Source organism: Chiloscyllium plagiosum, unplaced genomic scaffold (assembly GCF_037043375.1).
Source record: "Chiloscyllium plagiosum isolate Xiang-an unplaced genomic scaffold, Cpla_swu_hap1 HiC_scaffold_2, whole genome shotgun sequence".
NCBI classification, from domain to species: Eukaryota; Metazoa; Chordata; class Chondrichthyes; order Orectolobiformes; family Hemiscylliidae; genus Chiloscyllium; species Chiloscyllium plagiosum.
Window position 1 is genome coordinate 119,628,236 of NW_028270140.1, and position 23,078 is coordinate 119,651,313.

A 23,078-nucleotide genomic window follows, 5' to 3' on the forward strand; every position below is an offset into this window, starting at 1 on the left:
GCACTACTCTAATCTGGACTCTGATCTCCAGCATCTGCAGTCCTTACGTCTGCCATGTAAAGGAATTGAGGCTAGAGACTGCAAACTGGAAATTCTGAAACTGATGTCAAGTGTCAGAGGACTTGCGCCTGTAAGTGGGAAGGGACTGGACATAGGGAGGAAAAAAGACACAAGTCAAGATAGGACGAGATGTGTTCTGTGGGGCAGGAACAGGCACAAGCAATGGGTCTGCCCAGGCAGACCTGTGTGTGGACTTTGGGAAAGAGCTAAAAGCAAGCTGTGTGGGGTGGGGTTAGTCAGCTTGGAGGCAGTGCAATTGAGGGGTGGTGGAAACCACCAGACATAGAAATGTCATTTACTGGGGGACGTAGGCTTAAGGTAAAAAAGGGGGTAAGTTTAAAAAGGTGGTGAGAGAAGGTTTTGTGTTTTTTTTAAAACACAGATGGTGGTAAATGCCTGGAATGTGCTGCCAGAGGTGGTGGAGCAGGTGGACACAATAGCAACATTTAAGAGGCATCTTGACAGAAAAGTATTAGCAGGGAAGAGGGGTTACAGACCACGTAGAGGCAAAAGGGCTTTAGTTTCGAAAGACATCATATGTTGGCACAGTCCTGTGGGCCAAAGGGCCTGTTCCTGTGCTGTATTATTCTTTGTTCTTGGTCACAAAAGAACAAGCTTGTATTTGTATAGCTCTTTCATACCTACAGGGAATCCCAAAGCTCTCCTTACACTAATTAAGGACTTTTGGACACAGAGCTACTTTTGTCACGTCAGGACTGCGGAATTCAATTTGTTCACAAGATCCTGCAAGCAGTCGCAAAATAAATGCAGAGACATGGAGAATTCCTTAGTTCTTTTGTAAATGGTGGCAAAGCACATGTAACGGACATCCAACAAAAGGTAGAACAAGATTTACAAGGATGTTGCCAGGGTTGGAGAATTTGAGCTATAGGAAGAGGCTGAATAGGCTTAGGCTGTTTTCCCTGGAGTGTCGGAGACTGAGGGGTGACCTTATAGAGGTTTATAAAATTATGAGGGGCATGGATGGGGTAAATAGACAAAGTTTTGTCCCTGGGGTGAGGGAGTCCAGAACTAGAGGGCATAGGTTTAAAGGGGAGAGGGGAAAGATATTAAAGAGACCTAAGGGGTAACTTTTTCCACGCAGCAGGTGGCACATGTATGGAATGAGCTGCCAGAGGATGTGGTGGAGGCTGGTACAATTGCAACATTTAAAAGACATCTGAATGGGTATGTGAATAGGAAGGGTTGGGAGGGATATGGGCCGGGTACTGGCAGGTGGGACTAGATTGGGTTGGGATATTTGGTCGGCATGGACGAGTTGGACCGAAGGGTCTGTTTCCATGCTGTACATCTCTATGACTCCTCAATTTAATGTCTCCTCTGAAACCCTTCTGACAGAGGAGCACTCCCTCAATGCTTAACAACTTTTATGTTCACCAATGGAACCATGATGAGGACACTCAATGTCATTAAGGATGGAGAAAAGTTTACGTCAAAAATGTTACTATCTTGCTGTCAGCTATAAAAAATACAAATCCACAAAAAAAACCCACTACATGTAAAATTTCAGACCCCCACCCCCAATTTTCTCCAACCTCTCAGATGTCTCACATTTAAGTTAAAAAAATCACAACATCGGGTTATAGTCGAACAGGTTTAATTGGAAGCACTAGTTTTTGCAGCGTCGCTCCTTCATCAGGTGGTTGTGGAAGGAGCAGCGCTCCGAAAGCTAGTGCTTCTGGATAAACCTGTTGGACGATAACCTGGTGTTGTATGATTTTTAAACTTTGTACACCCCAGTCCAACAACGGCATCTCCAAATTTTGTCTCACATTGAGATACCATGGAAATGAACAGCTCTTTTGTAGCTTAAGTTACAAATTGAGGCCGCACTATAACTCTCAATGAGCCTTTCTCCTCCTAAACCACTAGAACAGCATCCGTTTCATCAATTACGTGTAGGCATCACAGAAAAAGGGGTGGAGAAAAGAGCAGCCATGGGCTATTTATTTTAAAAAAAACTCCTGAGTCCAGAGACACTGAAAACAACATTGCTGCTTCCACAACCATTCAAAAAGATTAATCAGCATTGACTTGGCACTTTACTAGTCAGAACAGCTCAGTAACACAGCATAATGGCCACTGAGCGGATGATGATGTTCATCTATCAAAACATCTCTCAAAAAGTAGCAATTTACGTGATAGGAATAACCCTTTCAGTTCACAACTGACAAGTATCCAAATTCATTATTATTTAATGATAGACTTTCATACCTTTTGAATCCTTCACATGTTTAGGATAAAATGCCCTTAAAGAAAGGACAAGTGGCAAATCTAAAAGGATTAGATCAGAGAATCACATCTGATATATACCAAAGGAAGCCAGCAAGAACCTTAGAGACATTCAGGCTGCAAATTGTGATTCCTCTCACTTCATTTCACTTCTTTGTCTGGACATTTGTCTGAACAAGTCCAATGCTCTGATCATCCAGGCAACACACAGCTGTCAATTCAAATAGATGTCAGCATTCAAGTGTCCCTCAAGTCCCAGTCGCTATTGGTTCAAAGATCTCTGTGCTGAGCAGGCGGAATGTTGCCAGAGGCAGGAAACAGACCAAAAGCATTCAGATAGAAAAAGCTCCGAGCACACACATATTTACAAACGCTCTGCTGAAAAGAAACAAATATTAGCCCCAGTACCTGTGCACAAGTTACAGGAATGACACAAAGGCAACAAATGCCTCTGGAATGGACTGCATAGCTAAGCACCAGAGAAATGTTGCCCATTATTTGGATGCAGACAGCAAGTAGCTATCCATTAACCAGCAAAGGGAGTCGCTGCTCTACTGAATCCAGATAACTGCCTGTAAGCAAGGGTCCAGAGATAGGCATGTGATACAGGAGGAGGAGTAATTGTGTTTCTGAGCCTTGGGAAAAAGCAGCAATGTTGTCATCAGAAATAACACGCAGTCACCTCCTCAGACTAAATAATCTATTGAAGTAGCAAATTCTATCTTCCCCCACCAAAACAATTAGATTTATGAAGGTGGCACTGATCCCGTAAATTAAGAAAGAAAATGCAAACTTGAAATAAAACAAAATCTCATAATATAACACTAGGTTCAAGAGACAACAAAACAGAAATAAACATTTGCAACATTTGAAGAACGTCAGTATATTCATAGAACATTTTATTGTTCTGTACCAAGGGGCACTTTGGAACAAGATAACAACTCTGCTCAAGTGTTAGATCAAAGAATGTCACATGAAAATGTTTGCTTGTTGCAGTCACCCATGGCCCCTGAATTGCAGAATTATCCTAGCACAGGAGATGGCCATTTGGTCCATCATGTTTACACTAGCTATTAATGTAATTAATTTTTCAATACTTGAAAGAAAACGGTCTCCACTACACTCCATATCTTAATTTATCTTTTTAGCTTTATTTCTTACCTTAACTTACACAATGTATATTTGTAATGTAGTGTAACTTTTTTCTTTATTTTCTCTTTTTTTGTACCTAAAATTTGTACCCAGGTACAGTTTGTAATTAAGATGGCGCCATGTGTTGTTGACATTATACACTTTTCACTGTACTCCTGTTCTTTTGTAACTGGAGTACTTGTGACAAAAAAAAAACCTAATTCCAATTCTAACCACTCACTAGGTTAAAAAGTTTGTACCTTATGTCACTTTTGTTTCTTTTACCAATTACTCTATAAACTGCCTTCTCTTTTTCAATCTTCTCATAAGAAAGGACATTATCTTCGTATCTACTCTGTGCAGACCCCTCATGATCTTGAATACTTCCCTCATAGGAATGGAAGGAGTCCAAGCGAGCTTGATCCATCATTTCGTACAATCATGGCTGATCGAGCATTTCTAAGCCTTTCACCTACACTAGCCTCTTAAACCTTTACTCTACTTTAAAGCCTCCACAGCCCTCTGGACAGAGAATTGCAAAAAAATCATGATCCTCGGAGGGAAATGAATTCTCCTCACCTTGGTCCTAAAAATGGAATCTTCCTTATTTTTAAATTATGATCCATGGTTCTATCTTCCCAAATCAGAGGAAAAATCTTATCTGCATTTAACCTATCAATCAATTTAAATATTTTGCAGGTTTCAAATGAGATTACCTCATTCTTCAAAACTAGAGAATAGAGGCCTAGTTTAACCAATCTCTCTTCATAGGACAGTCCTGCCATCAAAGCAAGTTTTCACTATATCCGTATTTAAGTATTCCTGTTTGTAGGAATTCTGTTAATCTTCCTAATAGCTTTCTGCAGTTGCAGGTTAGCCTTCAGTGACATATTGACAAGAACATCTGCACTTTCTAACCTGTCATCATTTAAGATATACTCTGGAAGGAGAAAAGGATGTGTGAAGTGGATAACCTCACATTTTCCTACGTTATATTCCATCTAGCCCATTCACTAAACCTGTTCAAATCCTCATGACACCACTTGACATTTTCCTCCAAACATACAAATCTAAGTGGGAATGTATCATCCACAAATGCAGAATACTTTGTATGGTCCACACATCCAAATCATTAATACATCTTGTGAACAGTTTGGGTCCAGGCTTTCATTCTTCGATACCTCATCAGTCACAACCTGCCAATATAAGAATGACCCATTTATTCATACTCTGCTCTCTGTCTGTCAGCCAATCATTAATCCATGACAGTACATTACCATCAAGTCCAGTTGCTTTAATTATTTGAGCTGGAAATGTGTTGCTGGAAAAGCGCAGCAGGTCAGGCAGCATCCAGGGAACAGGAGAATCGACGTTTCGGCCTAAGCCCCTCTTCAGGAATGAGGAAAGTTTGTCCAGCAAGCTAAGATAAAAGGTAGGGAGGAGGGACTTGGGGGAGGGGTGTCGGAAATGTGATAGGTGGAAAGAGGTCAAGATGAAGGTGATAGGTCAGACTGGGGTGGGGGCGGAGAGTCAGGAAGAAGATTGCAGGTTAGGAAGGCGGTGCTGAATTTGATGGATTTGACTGAGACAGGGTGGGGGGAGGGGAAATGAGGAAACTGGTGAAATCCGAGTTCATCCCTTGTGGTTGGAGGGTTCCTAGCCGGAAGATGAGGCGTTCTTCCTCCAACCGTCGTTTTGTTGTGGTCTGACGATGGAGGAGTCCAAAGACCTGCATATCCTTGGTGGAGTGGGAGGGGAAATTGAAATGTTGAGCTACAGGGTGGTTGGGTTGGTTGGTCCGGGTGTCCCAGAGGTGTTCTCTGAAACGCTCCGCATTATTTGAACCAACCTCCTGTGGGGGTCTTTTCGAAAACCTTCTGAGAAAACAAGTGTACCAAGACTTTCAACTCTCCTTTATTAGTTTTGCTAGTAATAGCCTCAACATCTCCAACAAGTTCATCAAACACCATTTCCCACTCATAAACCCAAGATGACTGTGCCCAATCAGATAATTATTATTCAAATATCCATTTATCAAAATTCTTTATGATAGATTATAGAATTTTTCATACTTCTGATGTGGGCCTACAGGTTTGTAGTTTCTTGTTTTATGTTTTGCTTCGTTCTTAAACTGAACAGCCACAGCCGACACAAGAAGATTCGGATGGTCACATTAATAGTTTGCCTGCCAAAATTAACCAAATAAAACTCATTCAGTTCCACAAATCACCCAGTCTCACTGTATTCAATCCTCTTCATGATAACACATCAGAAGTAAGGCAAGAATAACAGTAGAACATAGGAAAACCAATAACATACTTGATCCAGGTGCAAAACCTTATTCCGGGTTTATGCCCTCTGGTCCTAAACTCTCACGCAAGGTGCAACAACTTTTCCACATCCAGCCTGTCAAGTCCTTAGAATCTTGTATGTTTTAATAAGGTCACCTCGTATTTGAGGGGCTAATGAAATATGGTTGAATGGATAAAGAAATTAAAGAACCGTAGCAATACATAAATAAAAGGAGATGTAAAAGTTTTTTAAAAATGATAAATAATAGGACACATTTAAAGAAACAATTCAATTTTTAAGAAAAAGTTCTATTGAGAAACAAAAACACAGAAAGAGCAATCCATCCATGGCTTACTCAGGAAGTTAAGGGAGGCTGTCAATTCAAAGAGAAGGCTTACAATGTTGCCAAGCACAGTAGCTACTCTCAAGTGGAAATGTTTTAGGAACCAGCAAAGGGGGAAAAGATTAATCTAAAGTACAAAAAATTTGAATTAGAGCAACCCAATCAGGAAAATAAAAAAGGATTTAAAAAGGAGAGAAGCTGACATAAATGTTACTTCTTTAGAACAGGGGAGAAAATGTGGAATGAAGAAACAGTTGAGAGGGTGAACAAATCTTTTGGGCAGAATCATTCTTTATGCAATCCAAAAATCAGCGTGGATGCAGAGTCATCTTCATGTGGGAGAATGGATTGGGTTTTTCTTGTTCTCACTCTACAGTACTCAGCTCGTGACATATATTAGATGTGTCTTTGCACAAACAGAATGGCAAATCGTAGGAGGCAGGCCAGTGCGATTGAAGGTCTGGGTAGCTTATTTAAAATCAGCCAATAGGTATTCAGTCACTGCAAGCCAGGAGGACCACACATCCCGCACTGGTCATCCCAACTGTTTGGGGATGTGTCAGACCAGGCAGAAGGTAGTTCCACTGTTCAGCAATACTTTGCTGCAGGTTCTCCTCCAGGCTGTTCGGTTAAGTTAAGCAGTTACATTTCAACAAGGTTGGTAGCAAGAGTCTTCCTATCAGATCAAGGCAGCCTGGGCATAGGTTGCAGCAAGTAAAAGCACAGAGAGAGACTACACAGGAGACCCTAGCTGCAATGCAGGAAAAGAACAATGAATTTGCTGTGCATCACAGGCTAAGCAGCACTGCCTATTCCATGGAAACTGACAATTCATTGGGCCACTCAGTTTAACTGTGCCAATACAGAGGGATGTCAGATTGGATAGCCTTGTTACAGCCTTCTGTGCCACTCTGCTCTACCTTGCTGCACTCCCCCTCGCATGCGCCCCACCCCCTAGAGATCAACACTCTTTCCACACTTCTGGATTAGTGGTGCTGGAAAAGCACAGCAGTTTCGGGCCAAAGCCCTTCATCAGGAATAAAGGCAGTGAGCCTGAAGCGTGGAGAGATAAGCTAGAGGAGGGTGGGGTGGGGAGAAAGTAGCATAGAGTACAATGGGTGAGTGGGGGAGGGGATGAAGGTGACTCTTTCCACCCTTGTCCTCTTCCCTCCACTTGACGTACCTACACCAGAACCAAATCAGAAATATTACCGTAAAACATATCACTAGAAGGACAAAGCAGGAAGTACTTATCGTCCAGGATAGAAAGTTACATCACCATTGCACATCTCTTGAAGGCAGTTAAATATCTGCACACATGCATTTCTTGACTGGGGAGAACTTCATAGGAAATGGCACTCAATTCCAGTGAGTTGGCCTTCAATTGAGACATGAAATGCACACAAATAGACTTCCTAAATCTTGCCATCAGAAAGATCAAACCATCTCTTAAGCAGGAGAACTTACTGCAGAAGTTTATCAAGATTCTAAATTTTCGCTTCTTACCCCATTAAGTTCCTCCATGGACATTTTCTTTGGGCCTGGAAGATTCAGATTTTAGTGTTTGTTTTTACTCCAGAGACAATTACAGCTAGGAATAGAAGGCATGCTAGGAGCTTTAAAAAAAACACAAAGAAACTAAAAGGAAATAACATTAGTAGAGGGAAGAGAAGTACTGGAAAAAAACCAAAGGACTAATAACAGTGTGATGGCCTGCTGACAGTCTAGCATTCTAGAAACAGGTAGCTGCAGAGGTAACAGATGCATTATGATTTTACACAATTTCTTCAATTCTGTAATGTTCCAGCAGATTGGAATCTAGCAAATGTAACATTGTTTTAGAAAGGAGAGCAGAGAAAACATGAACCCATAGGCCAGGTAGCCTGATATCAGTATTGGGCAAAGTGCTGGAAACTATTATTAAGATAGCCTTAATCACACAATTGGAAAACCGCAGTACAATCAGACAAAGTCAACATGATCTAACAAAAGGAGTCATTTCTCACAAATTTATTGGAGCTCTTTCAGGATTTAACAAGTTGTGTAAAGAAAGGGGATGCAGTAATTTAGTACATTTGGATTTTCAAAAGGCATTTAAAGAAATATTTCACACAAAAGATTAATAGCCAAGGTTAAGAGTTGGAGTGTGGATAATGTATTCACAATGAAGGAGGATTATTTATAAATAGGAAACAAAAAGTAGACATAAATGGGGCATTGTTGAGAAGTGTGGTGCTGGAAAAACACAGCAGGCCAGGCAGCATCTGAGGAGCAGGTAAATCGACGTTTCGGGCATAAGCCCTTCTTCAGGAAGGCTTATGCCCGAAACGTCGATTCTCCTGCTCCTCGGATGCTGCCTGGCCTGCTGTGTTTTTCCAGCACCACACTTCTCAACTCTGGTCTCCAGCATCTGCAGTCCTCACTTTCTCCCATAAATGGGGCATCTTCAAGTTGACAGCAAATGATTAGTGGAGTGCTGCAAGGATCAATGCTGGGGTCTTGGCTATTTACAATTTATATTCATGTACTAGAAAATGACAGTAACTAATGCACACTTGCTAACAGCCCACTGTTAAGGTGTGAGGAAGGCACAGCAAAGCGATGCAGTCAGAATTGGTTAAAAAAAAATTGCAGATGGAGTATAAAATGGGAAAGTATCAGATTACTCCCTGTGCTTGTGAAAACAGCAAATAATGCTTTTAAAAGACACAAAACATGTAAATATTGACACTCAGTGATAGAAATGTGCTCAAACAGGAATGCAGAAAGTTAGTATACAAGTACAATAAGGGGATTGGAGTACAGGAACAATATAATAGTGTTATGGTAAACCCATATCTGGAATACTGTGTAGTTTTGGTCTCCATATTTAGGAGAGATACACTTGTATTAGAAGCAGTACAGTGAACATTCTGCAGATTGGTCCCTGGAATAAGAGGCTGTCCTATGAGTAGATGAGCTTTATACTCTCTGAAGTTGAGAAGAATGAGCAGCAACCTCAATGAAACCTGCAATATCCTGATGTGGCATTAAGTCATATAGCATGGAAACAGGACCTTCAGTGCAACTTGCCCATGCACTTTGACTTGTGGACCGAGCCTATCTTTTTCCTTTTCCATAACTATTTTTAAATTAATAGAATTATAGTAATTGGCCCTAAACTGCTCCTCTACAAACACTTCAGCCATTTGTCCTTATTTCCCAAAAGGAGGTCAAATTGTGCCCTTTCTCTAGAAGGGGCCATCTAAATATTAAGGAAGTTTACTTGAACACATGTGACAAATTCCTCTCCATCCAATTCCTAATACTATGGCAGTCCCAGTCTACATTTGGGCAGTTAACATCCTCCTCCATTACAATCCTATCATTCTTACAGATATCTGCGATCTCCCTACATCCTCAATTTCCTGCTGACTTTTGTAGGGAGCCAACAGTGCAATCCCATCAAATGAAACTCCCTTCTTATTATTCAGTTCTACCCATATAGCTTCGCTGGACAATCCCTCAGCAATATCCTTCAAGTACTGCCGTGATGCTTTCCCTAATCAAAAACACCACGTCCTTCCTCTCTTGCCATCCCTATCTTTCCTACAGCATAAGTACACTGATAGTAATTAGGAAACAATGAAAATGAAAAATAATAAAGGGGAGGTGGGATAAGAAAGATCAGAAGATAACACAAGATAGACGTTGGGCTAAGAGAATAGAGACAAAGAAGTAGGAGAAATAAGGAGAAACTGTTCCCATCGATGAAAGAATTATGAACCAGAGGATGCAAGTTTAAGATAAACTGCCACACTTGGAAAAACATATTCAAATTTGGATTGCATTGCCTGAAGGCAGGATCAACTGGAGGTATTCAAGAGGCATTTGGATAAATAGCCAAAAAGGAAGATTGTGCAGGGCTATGGGGAAAAGGCAGGAGAGTGTCACTAGGTAAATCACCCCTCTGGACAGGCAGCACAGATATAAATGTGCCAAATGTATCCTTGTGCACTGTAACCATTCTGTGATACATGAGCGAGATTGCGCAAGAAGAAGAAGAAAAGAGAGAAATGGCAGCTGGAGTTTATTTCGGACAAGTATACAGTGATGCATTTTGGAAGGTCAAATGCAAGAGGAAAGTACACACTAAATGGCAGAACTTTTAAGAGCATTGATATACAGAGGGATCTTGGTGTACAAGTCCATTGCTCCACAGAAAATGGCATAATGAGTGGATAAGGTGGTAAAGAAGGTGTATGACATGCTCTAGTCGGAACATTGAGTATAACAGTTGGCAAGTTGAATCAATCTTTAGTTGGGCCACATGTGGTGTATTGTCTGCAGTTCTGGTCACTACACTATAGAAAGATGTAGAAGCTTTGGAGATGGTGAAAAAAGGTGTACCAGGATGTTGCCTGGATTGGAGTGTATTAGCTGTAAGGAGAGGTTGGATAAACTTAGATTGTTTTCACCAGAGCACTGGAGGCTGAGGGGCAATTTGATAGAAGTATATAAAATTATAAGAGGTGTGGATAGGGTGGACAGTCAAGAGTCTTTTTCCCTTGGGTGGAAATGGCAGATATAGGGGGCATAGGTTTAAAGTGAGAGAGGAAAAAATTTAAAAAGGAGGCTATGTGCTAGGCAAGCTTTTTTTCTTTTATATAAAAGGGTGGTAGGTGCCTGGAATACACTGCCATGACAATGGTAGAAGCATACACAATAGCAATACCTAGAGACATTTACACAGACACAGCAACAAAGGGATATGGGCAAAATGCAGGCAGATGGGGTGAGTTTATAATGGCATTGTGATCGGCACTGACATGGTGGGTCGAAGGGTCTGTTCCTGTGTTATATTGTTCTAAGCTTAAATTCTAAAAGAATGAAAGCTGTGAGCAATGGTAGTACACTCATGACTCAAGAGCACAGTGAACAAATTGAATTTATCCACCAAATTTGTAATCTGAAGAGGTGTAAAGACGACACTGTTGTTGATCAGAATAATTTCTGACTGAAAGACAAAGAATGGAAGTACTTAGAACTCCAAGCTCAAACCCTCTAATGAGGTAACAAAGTTTATTAAAAAGTTCTGGGCAGGACTTACCACTAGGTTACACTTGATTCTATTCAGTGCACCTTACCTAGGAATCAGCAAAACCAACACAACAGATAGAAACATTTCAACCATAGATTATGTGTAATGAAACAGAGTTGATGTGATGCGTTACAGAAGATAGCGAGTCTGGGGGTAGTGGAAGAGGGGTTTGGAAAGTTAAAAAGAAAGGCTTTAGTGCAGGGGCAGTGATGTGGAAATTGGTAACCAAAGCGTAACAGGAAGATACAGAGTAGGTACATGTAAGATCTCACCAAAAAATAAGGTTCAGGGTAGGGACAAAACAGTGTTAAAAAATAAATAAACACAGATTAAAGGCTCTTCATCTGAATGTTTTTAGCAATTTGCAACTAGGTGGATGAATTGATGACAAAAATAGATATAAATGAGCATGACACAATAGCCAGTTCAGATGCGTGGCTGCAGAGTGACCACAACTGGGCTCGGAATATTCCAGGACATTTGATATTTCAGGTGGGCATGAAGGAAAGAGATTGCATAGCTCCGTTAATAAAGGATGAGGTTAGTGCAGTAGTGAGAATTACTCTTGGTGCAGAGGATCAAAAATGTAGTATCAGTTTGGGTGGAGATATGAAAAAGCGAAAAAGTAATGGAGAGTCATTTATAGGCATTCTGAAAAGAACAACACTTGAGAGCAGTATATAAACCAAGAAAACAATGGGGGGTTGTAAGAAGAGTGCTGCAGTATCAGGAGAGATTTTAATCTTCGAGTTAATTGAAAAAAATGAAACAATAAGAACTAGGTGCAGGAGTAAGCCAACTGACCCTTAGAGTCCACTCTGCCATTCAGCAAGTTCATGGCTAATCTTTTCATGGCCTCAGCTCCAATTACCTGCCCTCTCACCATAACCCTTACTTCCTTTATTGTTCAAAAATCTTTCAGTGAAGTTTCTCAACTACTTTACTGGTAGGGAATTCCACTGATTCACAACCCTTTGGATAAAGAAGTTCCTCCTCACCTCAATCCTAAATCTGCACTAATTTATTTTGAGGCTATGCCCCCCAGTTCTAGTTTCACCCACCAGTGGAAACAACCTCCCTGCTTCTACCTTATCTATTCCCTTCATAATTTTATACATTTCCACAAGATCCTCCCTCATTCTTCCAAATTCCTGTGAGTTTACTCCCAGTCTACTCAATCTCTCCTCATGAGCTAACCCTCTCAACTTTAAGAATAAACCAAATGATTCTCCTCTGCTCTCCATACAGTGCTTGAGAAAGGATGTTCTGGCACAAAACTGCACAGGAAAAGCCAAAAAAGTTGCAAAAACGAGCAAAGTAACCTGGAGGACGATATCACAATGTGTTTTGGACCATTTCTTAAAACAACATGTTCAGGAACCAATGAAAGAACAGGTTATTTTAGACCTGGAATACGTAAAGGTACAGGATTAATAAATAACCTCACAGTAAAAAGAGTTTTCTAGATAATTATCATCATGTTATGAAATTTCATATTCAGTTTGAAGGTGAAAAATCTGGGTCTAAAACTACTAAACTTAAAACAATTACGATGATCTGGAGACAGAGCTGACTAAAAGAAACTAGGAAATGAAGTTAAAACATTGGATAGGTCACTGCTGGAATACTGCGTGCAATTCTGGTCTCCTTCCTATCGGAAAGATGTTGTGAAACTTGAAAGGGTTCAGAGAAGATTTACAAGGATGTTGCCAGGGCTGGAGGGTTTGAGCTATAGGGAGAGGCTGAACAGGCTGGGGCTGTTTTCCCGGGAGCGTCGCAGGCTGAGGAGTGACCTTAGAGGTTTACAAAATTATGAGGAGCTTGGATAGAAGAAATAGACAAAGTCTTTTCCCTGGGGTCGGGGAGTCCAGAACTACAGGTTTAAGTTGAGAGGGGAAAGATATAAAAGGGAGCTAAGGGGCAACTTTTGCACACAGAGGGTGGTATGCGTATGGAATGAGCTGCCAGAGGAAGTGGTGGAGGCTGCTACAATTGCAACATTTAAATGGAATTTGGATGGGTATGTGAATAGGAAGGATTTAGAGGGATATGGGCCATGTGCTGGCAGGTGGAACTAGATTAGGTTAGGATATCTGGTTGGCATGGATGAGTTGGACCGAGTGGTCTGTTTCCATGCTGTACATCTCTATGACTCTAATTATTTATTAGATCATAAGAAATCAAAGTCATTGCCTATCACCATAAAAGGTCTCAAACTCTGTTGTTGTCTCTGAGTAAATCAAAATAATTACTGATAGCTTTATGAAAAGGTGTCAATAATGCTCCAGTGTCTTAAATTTAACGAATGAGTTTAATTTAACAAATGAGTCTCTGCAAAGGCCTGAGAACGGTTCCAATTATTGGAACCTCACAGTGTTCTGTCCATTTAGTATTTGCAGCATTTTGTTATGAAGTAAATTTGTTTTTGAAAAATCAACTCACGGGTAATGGACACTCCATTTAATAATACTTATTTTGGTGATAACCACATTTTCCAATGTAATAATAAAAATGCATTAAGCTACCACTCCGATATATCATGGAACTTTTTGCGTGCAATTTTTTCTTCTAAATGACATTCTGAAACACTGCCTGATTGCACAGGTTCACGGAAGGTTTCAAGTTGGTTGATGTGGAAATGGATCAGCAGAAACTGGAGCATGAAAAGAAACATTTCTAAACAATATAAAAGACACAATTTCTGCCTGGGTGACAAATTCAGCATAAAGAAGGAAACCTTTGTCTATAAATTAAAGTTAAATATGACAAGATTCTACAGCAGGCCTAGCAGAAATGTTCAACACTGTAAAAGTAAAATTGTCTAGTTAGAGACAAGAATTATAATCACTACCTCTAGAGCAAGAATTATAATCACTAAACTATGCCAAACCAAATAACAGAATTTATACGGTTGGTCCAGTTTTTGATCATTGGTAACCCCCAAGATATTGATGGGGATTTAATGATGAAAATGCTTTTGAATGTCAAGGTGTGCTGGCTAGGCTAATATAATACCAATAAAAAGGCTATTGTGAAGCCATGAGATGTAACGATCTGACTTTCCAAAAGTTCTTGCTCTTCCCTTCCTGAACTTCCTGTAACTTTGTGGTGTCTGAACTAATTTTAGACTCATCTTAGGCTTGTTAAAAGGCATTCCTTCTTTTCACCTGTCTTGTTAAAGCCAGTCAGCTAAAATCTGAATCTCTATTGGTTTTTTAAAAAATTGTTTACTGATGGACCAGCCTGTTTTTATTAAATATATTAAATAAATTAAATGTTGAACTTTGCCCATCAAATTTCCTGTTTTAAATCCACGCAATAAAGCCAAAAACTTTGGAAATATTTTCCAAATGTAAAAAGACAAATTGTCATACCAGATGGAAATGTTGAGGTAATCAAATGTTAAAAGTCCAACAAATAACAACAAATTTCATGGAAAGTTCTAAGCATAATAGCTACATATGCGTGTCCATTGTGGAGTACAAACAGGAACACAGGCCGGTTGGACTGTGTAGCCTGTTTCTGTGCCATGATAACTTGTGAGATGTTATACATAATGTCTGGATAGTTGAGTAGGCTGGACAACTGGTTTGCAGTGCAGTGTGACTCTAACAACAGCAGGTTCAATTCCCAGACCAGCTCATATCACCATGAAGGCCCTACAGTCTTGCTTGTCACCTGAGGTGTGGTGCCCTTAAATCCACTGCACCTCTGTAATCAGAAAGTAGCCCATGGTCCTCTGGGACTACAGCAACTTTCACTTTTACCTGAAAGTCTATCGTTTTACCAAGTAGATAATTGTACTTGGCTATTGCTTCCTTTTGCATAGTTAAGTTTAAACTAATTTTTGGGTTTTCTTATAATGGTTCATATACATCTGAGTACAATTTTTAGGAACTTTTGTGTGGCGGAATGCAATAAATTTGTCACGTTAAGTTTTGAAATATCTGCAGATTCAAATATGGATGCATTCACATCTTCAGTAAAAGAGTCTTGTTTTTCTCAACCATATATCTGGAACGTCTATTTACAAAACAGGCTCATGATTGGAGAACCCTTGTTTTTAACCAAATCAAATAGTTACAAAACATTTTAATCAAATTAAGATTCCATTTCAGCATGGCTTGACGAAATAGAAGGGATTCATTCTTTCATTCAGTTCCTGTGTGAGAAGTCACACCAGCTGATATTACAGAATTATTCATCATGTATATCACTGACACACTGAAGAAAATTTATGATTATAAAAGAGTCACGGAATGTTTTCATTCTTTGTTACCCATGTTGATATTCAATGGCAATATCATCACTAAATCCCCATCAAAGAGGGCGGCATAGTGGTTAGCATTGCTGCCTCACAGCACCAAAGACCCGGGTTCAACTCCCGCCTCAGGTGACTGTCTGTGTGGAGTTTGCACATTCTCCCCTGTCTGCATGGGTTTCCTCCAGGTGCTCCAGTTTCCTCCCACAATCCAAAAATGTGCAGATTAGGTGAATTGGCTATGCTAAAGTCTAAAGTAGTGTTAGGTGAAGGGGTAAATGTAGGGGAATGGGTCTGGGTGGGTTGCGCTTCGGCGGGTCGGTGTGGACCTGTTGGGCCAAAGGGCCTGTTTCCACACTGTAAGTAATCTAATCTAAATACCTTGGGAGGTTACTAAGGATCGGAAACTGAACTGGACCAAACATATAAATGCAAGAGCAGGTCAGAGGCAAGGAACCCTGCAATGAGTCACCTCATGACTTCTCAAAGACTGTCTACCATTCACAAAGTACAACAGAAGTATGATGGAATGCTCCCCACTTGACTGGGTAAGTGCAGCTCCAAAGACACTCAAGCAGCTTGACACCATCCAGGACAAAGCGGTCCACTTAATTGGCACCACATCCACAAAATTTACCAGCAGCATCTTTAAGATGCACTGCTGAAAATAACCAAGGGTCTTCAGGCAGAACCTTTCACCAGTACCAATTAAAAGGATAAGGCAGCAGATACATGGAAATACCAAATACCCCTCCAAGCTACTCACCATTTAGTCTTGGAAGTATCATTGTTCCTTTAGTGCCACTGGAACCAAATCTTGGAATTCCTTCTGTAATGGGATTGTGGGTCTACTTACACCAAATGGACTGCAATGGTTTAAGAAGGCAGTTTACCATGACCACCTTCACAAGACAAGGAATGGGTAATAAATGCTGGCCAAGCCAGCAACACCCACATTCTCTGAATAAATAAACAAGAACTGCTCAAAAGGGCTCAATGCTTCATGCTCTTTGGATTAAACATGTTTCATTCCAAGCCTCCTCATTCTTCCTCCAGTCTCTTTAGAGTTCAACTTTTAGTGGCATTGTGAAGACTTCAACTGAGATCGGATGGTTCAGCTTGGAGCAGGAATCAAAGCTGGCATTTGGTAGCTTCGATGGTTCTGTACCAACAGGAGTATGAGAGGCACTTGAAGCTTGCTCTGGTCTTTTGTCACATATTAGCAGATCTGTATCGAAATTCCATTCATCCAATTTGGCTCCATATTCATTAATACCCCAACAAGCAATAATCTGTTGAACACCACTTTCAAACTTATTAACTTGAGGGAGCATGTACTGTTTCTGCAGAGAGACACTGTCACTATCATTGTTTGCGGAGCGTTTAACTTTCCTTGGCTCTTATTTTAAGGTTATCACCCACAGTAAAAGCTTTTCTATCTCTAGAATCAGTTCCTTCCTTTAACATTTCAATCAAATTGTTTCTTAAGCTTCTATACTCTACAGCATACAAACCTATCCTACATAGCCTCTCTTTATACTTTAATCAAAAGACCTCTGGAACATTTGAAAGTCTGCACTGTACTCTTTCCAGTGTGGAGTAAGCAGAACTAAATCAATCAATCATTGTTGGGAGAGCTGGAATAGCTTTATTTTCCATATTCAGATACCTGGATCCTTCAGGTAAGATTTAGGTGACTTAGCCAAATAACTAGGGTTATGTGATAGCAGCATCACTAAACCATCTAGTTCGATGGAAGGAGGGAAAGAAGTTGTGATTTTTTTTCCCCAAAAGACTTTTCCCTTAACACAGACATTTACATCAATCTTTTTCTTGACGGAATATGTTACAGACCAGTTAGCTCAGTTGGCCATAACAACTAGAATGTCATTCAGAATAATACCAAGGGCATTGGTTACACGGTCATTCTGGTTGAGTCAGATTTCCTCATCTTGCCACAAGAGGAAGGCAAAGGCTAACCACCACCAGAAATAACCAAGAAAATGGTCCTGGATAGAAGTTCAGCAGACAACGATCCAAGGACCGGTGGGTAGCATGGTAGCACAGTGGCTAGCAGAGACCCGGGTTCAATACCTGCCTCAAGTGACTGTGTGTGGAGTTTGCACATTCTGCCCGTGTCTGCGGGTGCTCCGGTTTCCTCCCACAATCCAAAAATGTGCAGGTTAGGTGAATTGGCCATGCTAAATTGCCATAGTGTTAGGTGAAGGGGTAAATGTAGGGGAATTGGTCTGGGTGGGTTGCGCTTCGGCGAGTCAGTGTGGACTTGTTGGGCCGAAGGGCCTGTTTCTACACTGTAAGTAATCTAATCTAAGTAATCTAATCTAAAGAAAGACCTGCCTTGGGGCAGACAGTCATGGCATGTCTGAATTAACAAATCTTATCCCAGCCCCACAGACACCACATTCATCTGCTCAAAATAGCAGTTTTAGGAAGGATACAGCAGGATCAGAGGGAGTAACTGACTGATCACATTTTAACTATTCTCTCCCTCTAAGTTTTACCAGACTGGATGTAAAATCTGATCCAAAAAGTGTTGTTTAAAAGTTACACAATTAGTGATATTCGCAAACTGGTCCCTTATCTTTGCTTTTCATTGCTTCTCATTCTCTCTGAAATTACTACAACAATCTTTTTGACAGCTGAATTTCTTTCAGAAGTAATATTTTAGCAAAGTTATAAGAAGATACTTTTGTGGCAGCATATAGTAATAAACAGTGTCTGTGTTGTTAAGAGTCCAGGATGATCTGAAGGATGATGAGGTACGATGGAGGTTAAAAAAGATGAAATAGGCACTTACATACCGCCTTTCACAACTTCAGGACATTCCAAAGTTCTTTATAAACAAACAAATCCTGAGGTCCTTAGGCGAATTTGAATAAAAGATTTAATCAGATGATAAGGTGGACCAAGGGGTGTGTTATTGGTGAGTTGACATCTAACCACTGTCATTGAGTGGGTGTTCAACCTCTGAGCAAGAGACCTGGACCCTGTCTATCTATACTGGGTGTGCAAACACCACTTCAAACATGACTTTAACCAATACTCATACCTACCAAAAAACAAGGTGAACTTATATCAGAAACCCTCAATTTTCTTTCATATTGTCTTTTTGTCCCCCTCTTCCTCACTTTGTTTGTTTTACACAAGTTATGTTCTGATCAGAGGTATTCACCAAAAAAAAAGGGAGAAAACGGCTACCCTCAACACACATAGCCACAAGTACATGACTTCCATCCTTTCATGAGCTACCTGATCCACTGAACATTCTTCTTATGGTAACCAGAAAATCAAAATACACCTTCAAAAACAAATCAGAAAAAGGCACAATTGAGTACAATCAAGAAATCTCTTCACTTTGGCTCAAGAAAGAAAAACTTTTAACGAGGTGTATCATAAAACATTCAATGCTTCAACAAACACTAATAATGCAGAATGCAGAGAGTGGTTATACAGAGGTTGTATTTAAATATTTTGCATCCACCTGAGTGTATTGACAAGACATTGAAGAAACAAGTGAGGATGTAGATTTTAATCCAGAGGATTTCGGGTGACACTCTGTTGGAGAGAATGATTGTAGAAATTAAATAATAAAAATTGTAAATCTAATAAAACTACAGTGAAACCCAGTAAAGCAAACACAATTATTGGTGAAAACATTTTTTCAAACCATACCTAAATTTACAAAAGTAAGATTCAAAAGTAAATTTATATTTTTGATAGTAAAATTGTTAATAAAACAAGAATTATTTTAAACTATCAATCAAAAAACAGTCTTTAGAGATTGTTAGCATGGTTTTGAGTATAGAAGCAAAGAGGTGCTTCTGCAGCTGTACAGGGCCCTGGTGAGACCACACCTGGAGTACTGTGTGCAGTTCTGGTCTCCAAATTTGAGGAAAGACATTTTGGCTATTGAGGGAGTGCAGCGTAGGTTCACGAGGTCAATTCCTGGAATGGCGGGATTACCTTACACAGAAAGACTGAAGCGACTGGGCTCGTATACCCTTGAGTTTAGAAGACTGAGAGGGGATCTGATTGAGACATAGAAGATTATTAAAGGATTGGACACTCTGGAGGCAGGAAGCATGTTTCCGCTGATGGGTGCGTGCCGAACCAGAGGACACAGCTTAAACATACGGGGTAGACCAATTAGGACAGAGCTGAGGAGAAACTTCTTCACCCAGAGAGTGGTGGCTGTGTGAAATGCTCTGACCCAGAGGGCAGTGGAGGTCCAGTCTCTGGATTCATTTAAGAAAGAGTTGGATAGAGCTCTCAAGGATTGTGGAATCAAGGGTTATGGAGATAAGGCAGGAACAGGATACTGATTAGGAATGATCAGCCATGATCATATTGTATGGCGGTGCAGGCTCGAAGGGCAGAATGGCCTACTCCTGCACCTATTGTCTATTGTTTTGTTAAGACCCCGTGCCTTTATAACTTGAGTGAATTTGAGGAATTAACAAGGATGACTGATAAGGGTAGTGCAGTAGGTATTATCAACATGGACTTTAGGAAGGCAATTATCAAGCTCCCACATAGTAAACTATTAAAAAATATTAAGACTCATGTGCATCAGCAAAATGTGGGAAATTGGGTCCAAAAATGACTCTGAGAGGAAACAAAGAGTAATATTTTTGTGAATGGAGCACTGTTCCAAAGAGCACAATACTGGTTCCCTTGTTGTCTGTTGTGCTCACTAATGCTTTACACTGAACTGTGGGAAGGCTTGATTCGGAAATCTGCAGGTGACACAAAAATTGGCTGAGGAGTCAACTGTGTAGAGTATAACTGTCATCTGAAAGAGGATATCAATGGCTTGCTAAAGCTGAATAAGCAGTAAATGGAATTCAGTTCAGAGAAATGCAAGTTTGTGCATTTGAAGCAAGTAAGCAGAGCAAGGAAATAGAATATAATTAGGTGGTTGAGATCTTGGAGTGAATATCTTTAGGTCCCTCAAGGTAAAGTGTTAAAGTCAGCATTTGGGATGTATGCCTTTTTTAGACAAGTTATTAAATACAAAAGCAGGAATGTAATTCTAGAACTACAGAAGACACTGGTTAGGCCACAGCTGGAGTTGTGTGTGCAAATGGTAGAAAGATTAAAAGGACAGGAAGAAGAGCTTTTTCATCCAGAAGGTAACGTATGCCTGGATTTCACTGCCCAGTTTGGTGGTCAAGGCAGAAACAGTCAACCGATTTAAACAGGAACCTGGTGTTACATCTTCAGGATCAGGTGCTGGAAAATGGCTTGAGTGTAGGTGGTCAGTTGGTACAGGCAATATCAGCTTTCCCACAAATGGTTACACTAACAAAACAGAAGTCACTAGAAAAACTCAGCAGGTCTGCCAGCATCCGTGGAGGAAAAACAGAATTAACACTGATCCCTGTGACCCTTCTTCACAACTGATTACAAAGTCAGGGTAGGGTGCAAGAACACAGAGTGTGGTTAGTTCAGAGGGAAATAGGATCGAATGGTGAGTGGGGCACAAAAACTAAGGTGACCATTGTCATGTTGAGAGTTCTCAATGAACAGGTTGAGCGCAGCTAAAAGGGCTGTGGGAGGGGCCCAGGTGGAGGAAGAGTGTTGGAGACCGGTGAAGAGACCTGTAGGAGAAGACTGTAAAAAGAAATGGGCACACAGGTGAAGGTGACAGAAGAGTTCAATGTCTGTCATGCCTGAAATTCTTTGAGTTGGGGATCCAGGTAGAGAACATTAAGATCCTTGTTGAGTAGAGAACATTCAGCAGCAGACAGCCAAAGGTCAGAAGGAACAGTAAAGACCTGGCAAGGAGAAATTGAGATTTTGGTTAAGAAAAAGATAGAATCAGGTATAGACAAGAGAGATCGAGTGAATCCTAAGAAGAATATAAAGGCAGTAGGAGTATAATGAAGAGGGAAATCAGGAGGGCAAAAAGGGGACATGAGATAGCTTTGGCAAATAGAGTTAAGGAGAATCCAAAGGGATTTTATAAATCCATCATGGACAAAAGAGGTGGTGGTACTGGACAGCTTAAAATAAAAAAGTGGATAAATCCCCAGGACCTGGTCAGGATATCTAGAACTCTGCGGGAAGCTAGGGAAGTGATTGCTGGGCCTCCTGCTGAGATATTTGTATCATCGATAGTCACAGGTGAGGTGCCAGAGGACTGGAGGTTGGCCACTGTTTAAGAAGGGTGGTAAGGAGAGGCAGTTGTTGGAGGGAATCCTGAGGGACAGGATTTACACATATTTGGAAAGGCAAGGACTGATTAGAGATAATTAGCATGGCTTTCTGCTTGGGAAATCATGCCTCACGAAGTTATTGAGTTTTTGGAAGAAGTAACAAAGAGGATTGATGAGGGCAGACTGGATCTATATGGACCTCAGTAAGGCATTCAACAAGGTTCCCCACAGGAGACTGGTTAGCAAGGTTAGATCTCATGGAATAAAGGGAGAACTAGCTATTGGTACAGAACTGGCTCAAAAGGTAGAAGGTGTTAGAGGGTTGTTTTTCAGACTGGAGGCCTGTGACCAGTGGAGTGCCACAAGGATCTGTGCTGGGTCCGCTGCTTTTTGTCATTTATATAAATGATTTGGATGTGAGCATAAGAGGTATAGTTAGTAAGTTTACAGATCACACCAAAATTGAAGGTGTAGTGGACAGTGAAGAAGGTTACCTCAGAGTACAACAGGATCTTGATCAGATGGGCCAATGGGCCAAGGAGTGGCAGATGGAGTTAAATCTAGATAAATGCGAGGTGCTGCATTTTGGAAAAGCAAATTAGTGCAGTGTTTATACACTTAATGGTAAGGTCCTGGGGAGTGTTACTGAACAAAGAGACCTTGGAGTACAGGTTCATAGTTTCTTGAAAGTAGAATCACAGGTAGATAGAATAGTGAAGGAGGCATTTGTTATGCTTTACTTGTCAGAGTATTGGGTACAGGAGTTGGGAGGTCATGTTGTGACTGTACAGGACATTGGTTAGGCCACTTTTGGAATACTGTGTGCAATTCTGGTCTTCTTCCTATTGGAAGGATGTTGTGAAACTTGAAAGGGTTCAAGAAAGATTTACAAGGATGTTGCCAGGGTTGAAGGATTTGAGCTATCGGGAGAGGCTGAATAATCTGGGGCTGTTTTCCCTGGAGAGTCTGAGTCTGAGGGGTGACCTTATAGAAGTTTGTAAAATCATGGTGGAGTCCAGAACTACACGGTATAGGTTTAAGGTGAGAGGGGAAAGATATAAAAGGGAGCTAAAGGGCAACTTTTTCACGCAGAGGGTGGTGCGTGTATGGAATGAGCTGCCAGAGGAAGTGGTGGAGGCTGGTACAGTTACGGCATTTAAAAGGCATCTGGTTGGGTATGTAAATAGGAGGGATATGGGCCTATTGCTGGTAAATGGGACTAGATTAGGTTGAGATATCTGGTCAGCTTGGACAAGTTGGACCAAAGGGTCTGTTTCCGTGCTGTAGATCTCTATGACTCTAAGTGGGGTAAGGAGAAAGTGGAAGACAGAGGGAAAGGGAGGGGAAAAAGAAATGCCAGAGGGGTGTAGGTATCTCCGAGTTGTTGAAGCTTGCAAACCTTATTGCCTGGAAAGAAGTAATGTCAAGAAAAACCAAATAATGAAATGGAATTGGGGAGCAGGACAGCTCGGAGACAGC

The 23,078-nt window shown here is 40.8% G+C and overlaps 1 protein-coding gene across 10 annotated transcripts in view; it reads right to left on the reverse strand.

Moving 5' to 3' along the window:
* Positions 1–23,078, reverse strand: part of fam169ab (family with sequence similarity 169 member Ab) — a 103,586-nt gene that overhangs the window by 68,256 nt on the left and 12,252 nt on the right. For 3 of the 10 annotated variants that reach the window (XM_088000254.1, XM_088000200.1, XM_088000206.1), the window contains exon 1: positions 2,722–2,816. The exons of 6 other annotated variants lie outside the window; for them this stretch is intronic. In XM_088000254.1, the coding sequence (XP_087856380.1) occupies positions 2,722–2,808 (87 nt within the window). In that variant the 5' untranslated portion in view covers positions 2,809–2,816. Of the gene's footprint in view, positions 1–2,295; positions 2,319–2,721; positions 2,817–23,078 lie in introns of those variants that run through there. One more of the 10 variants, XM_088000234.1, reaches the window with a different exon arrangement.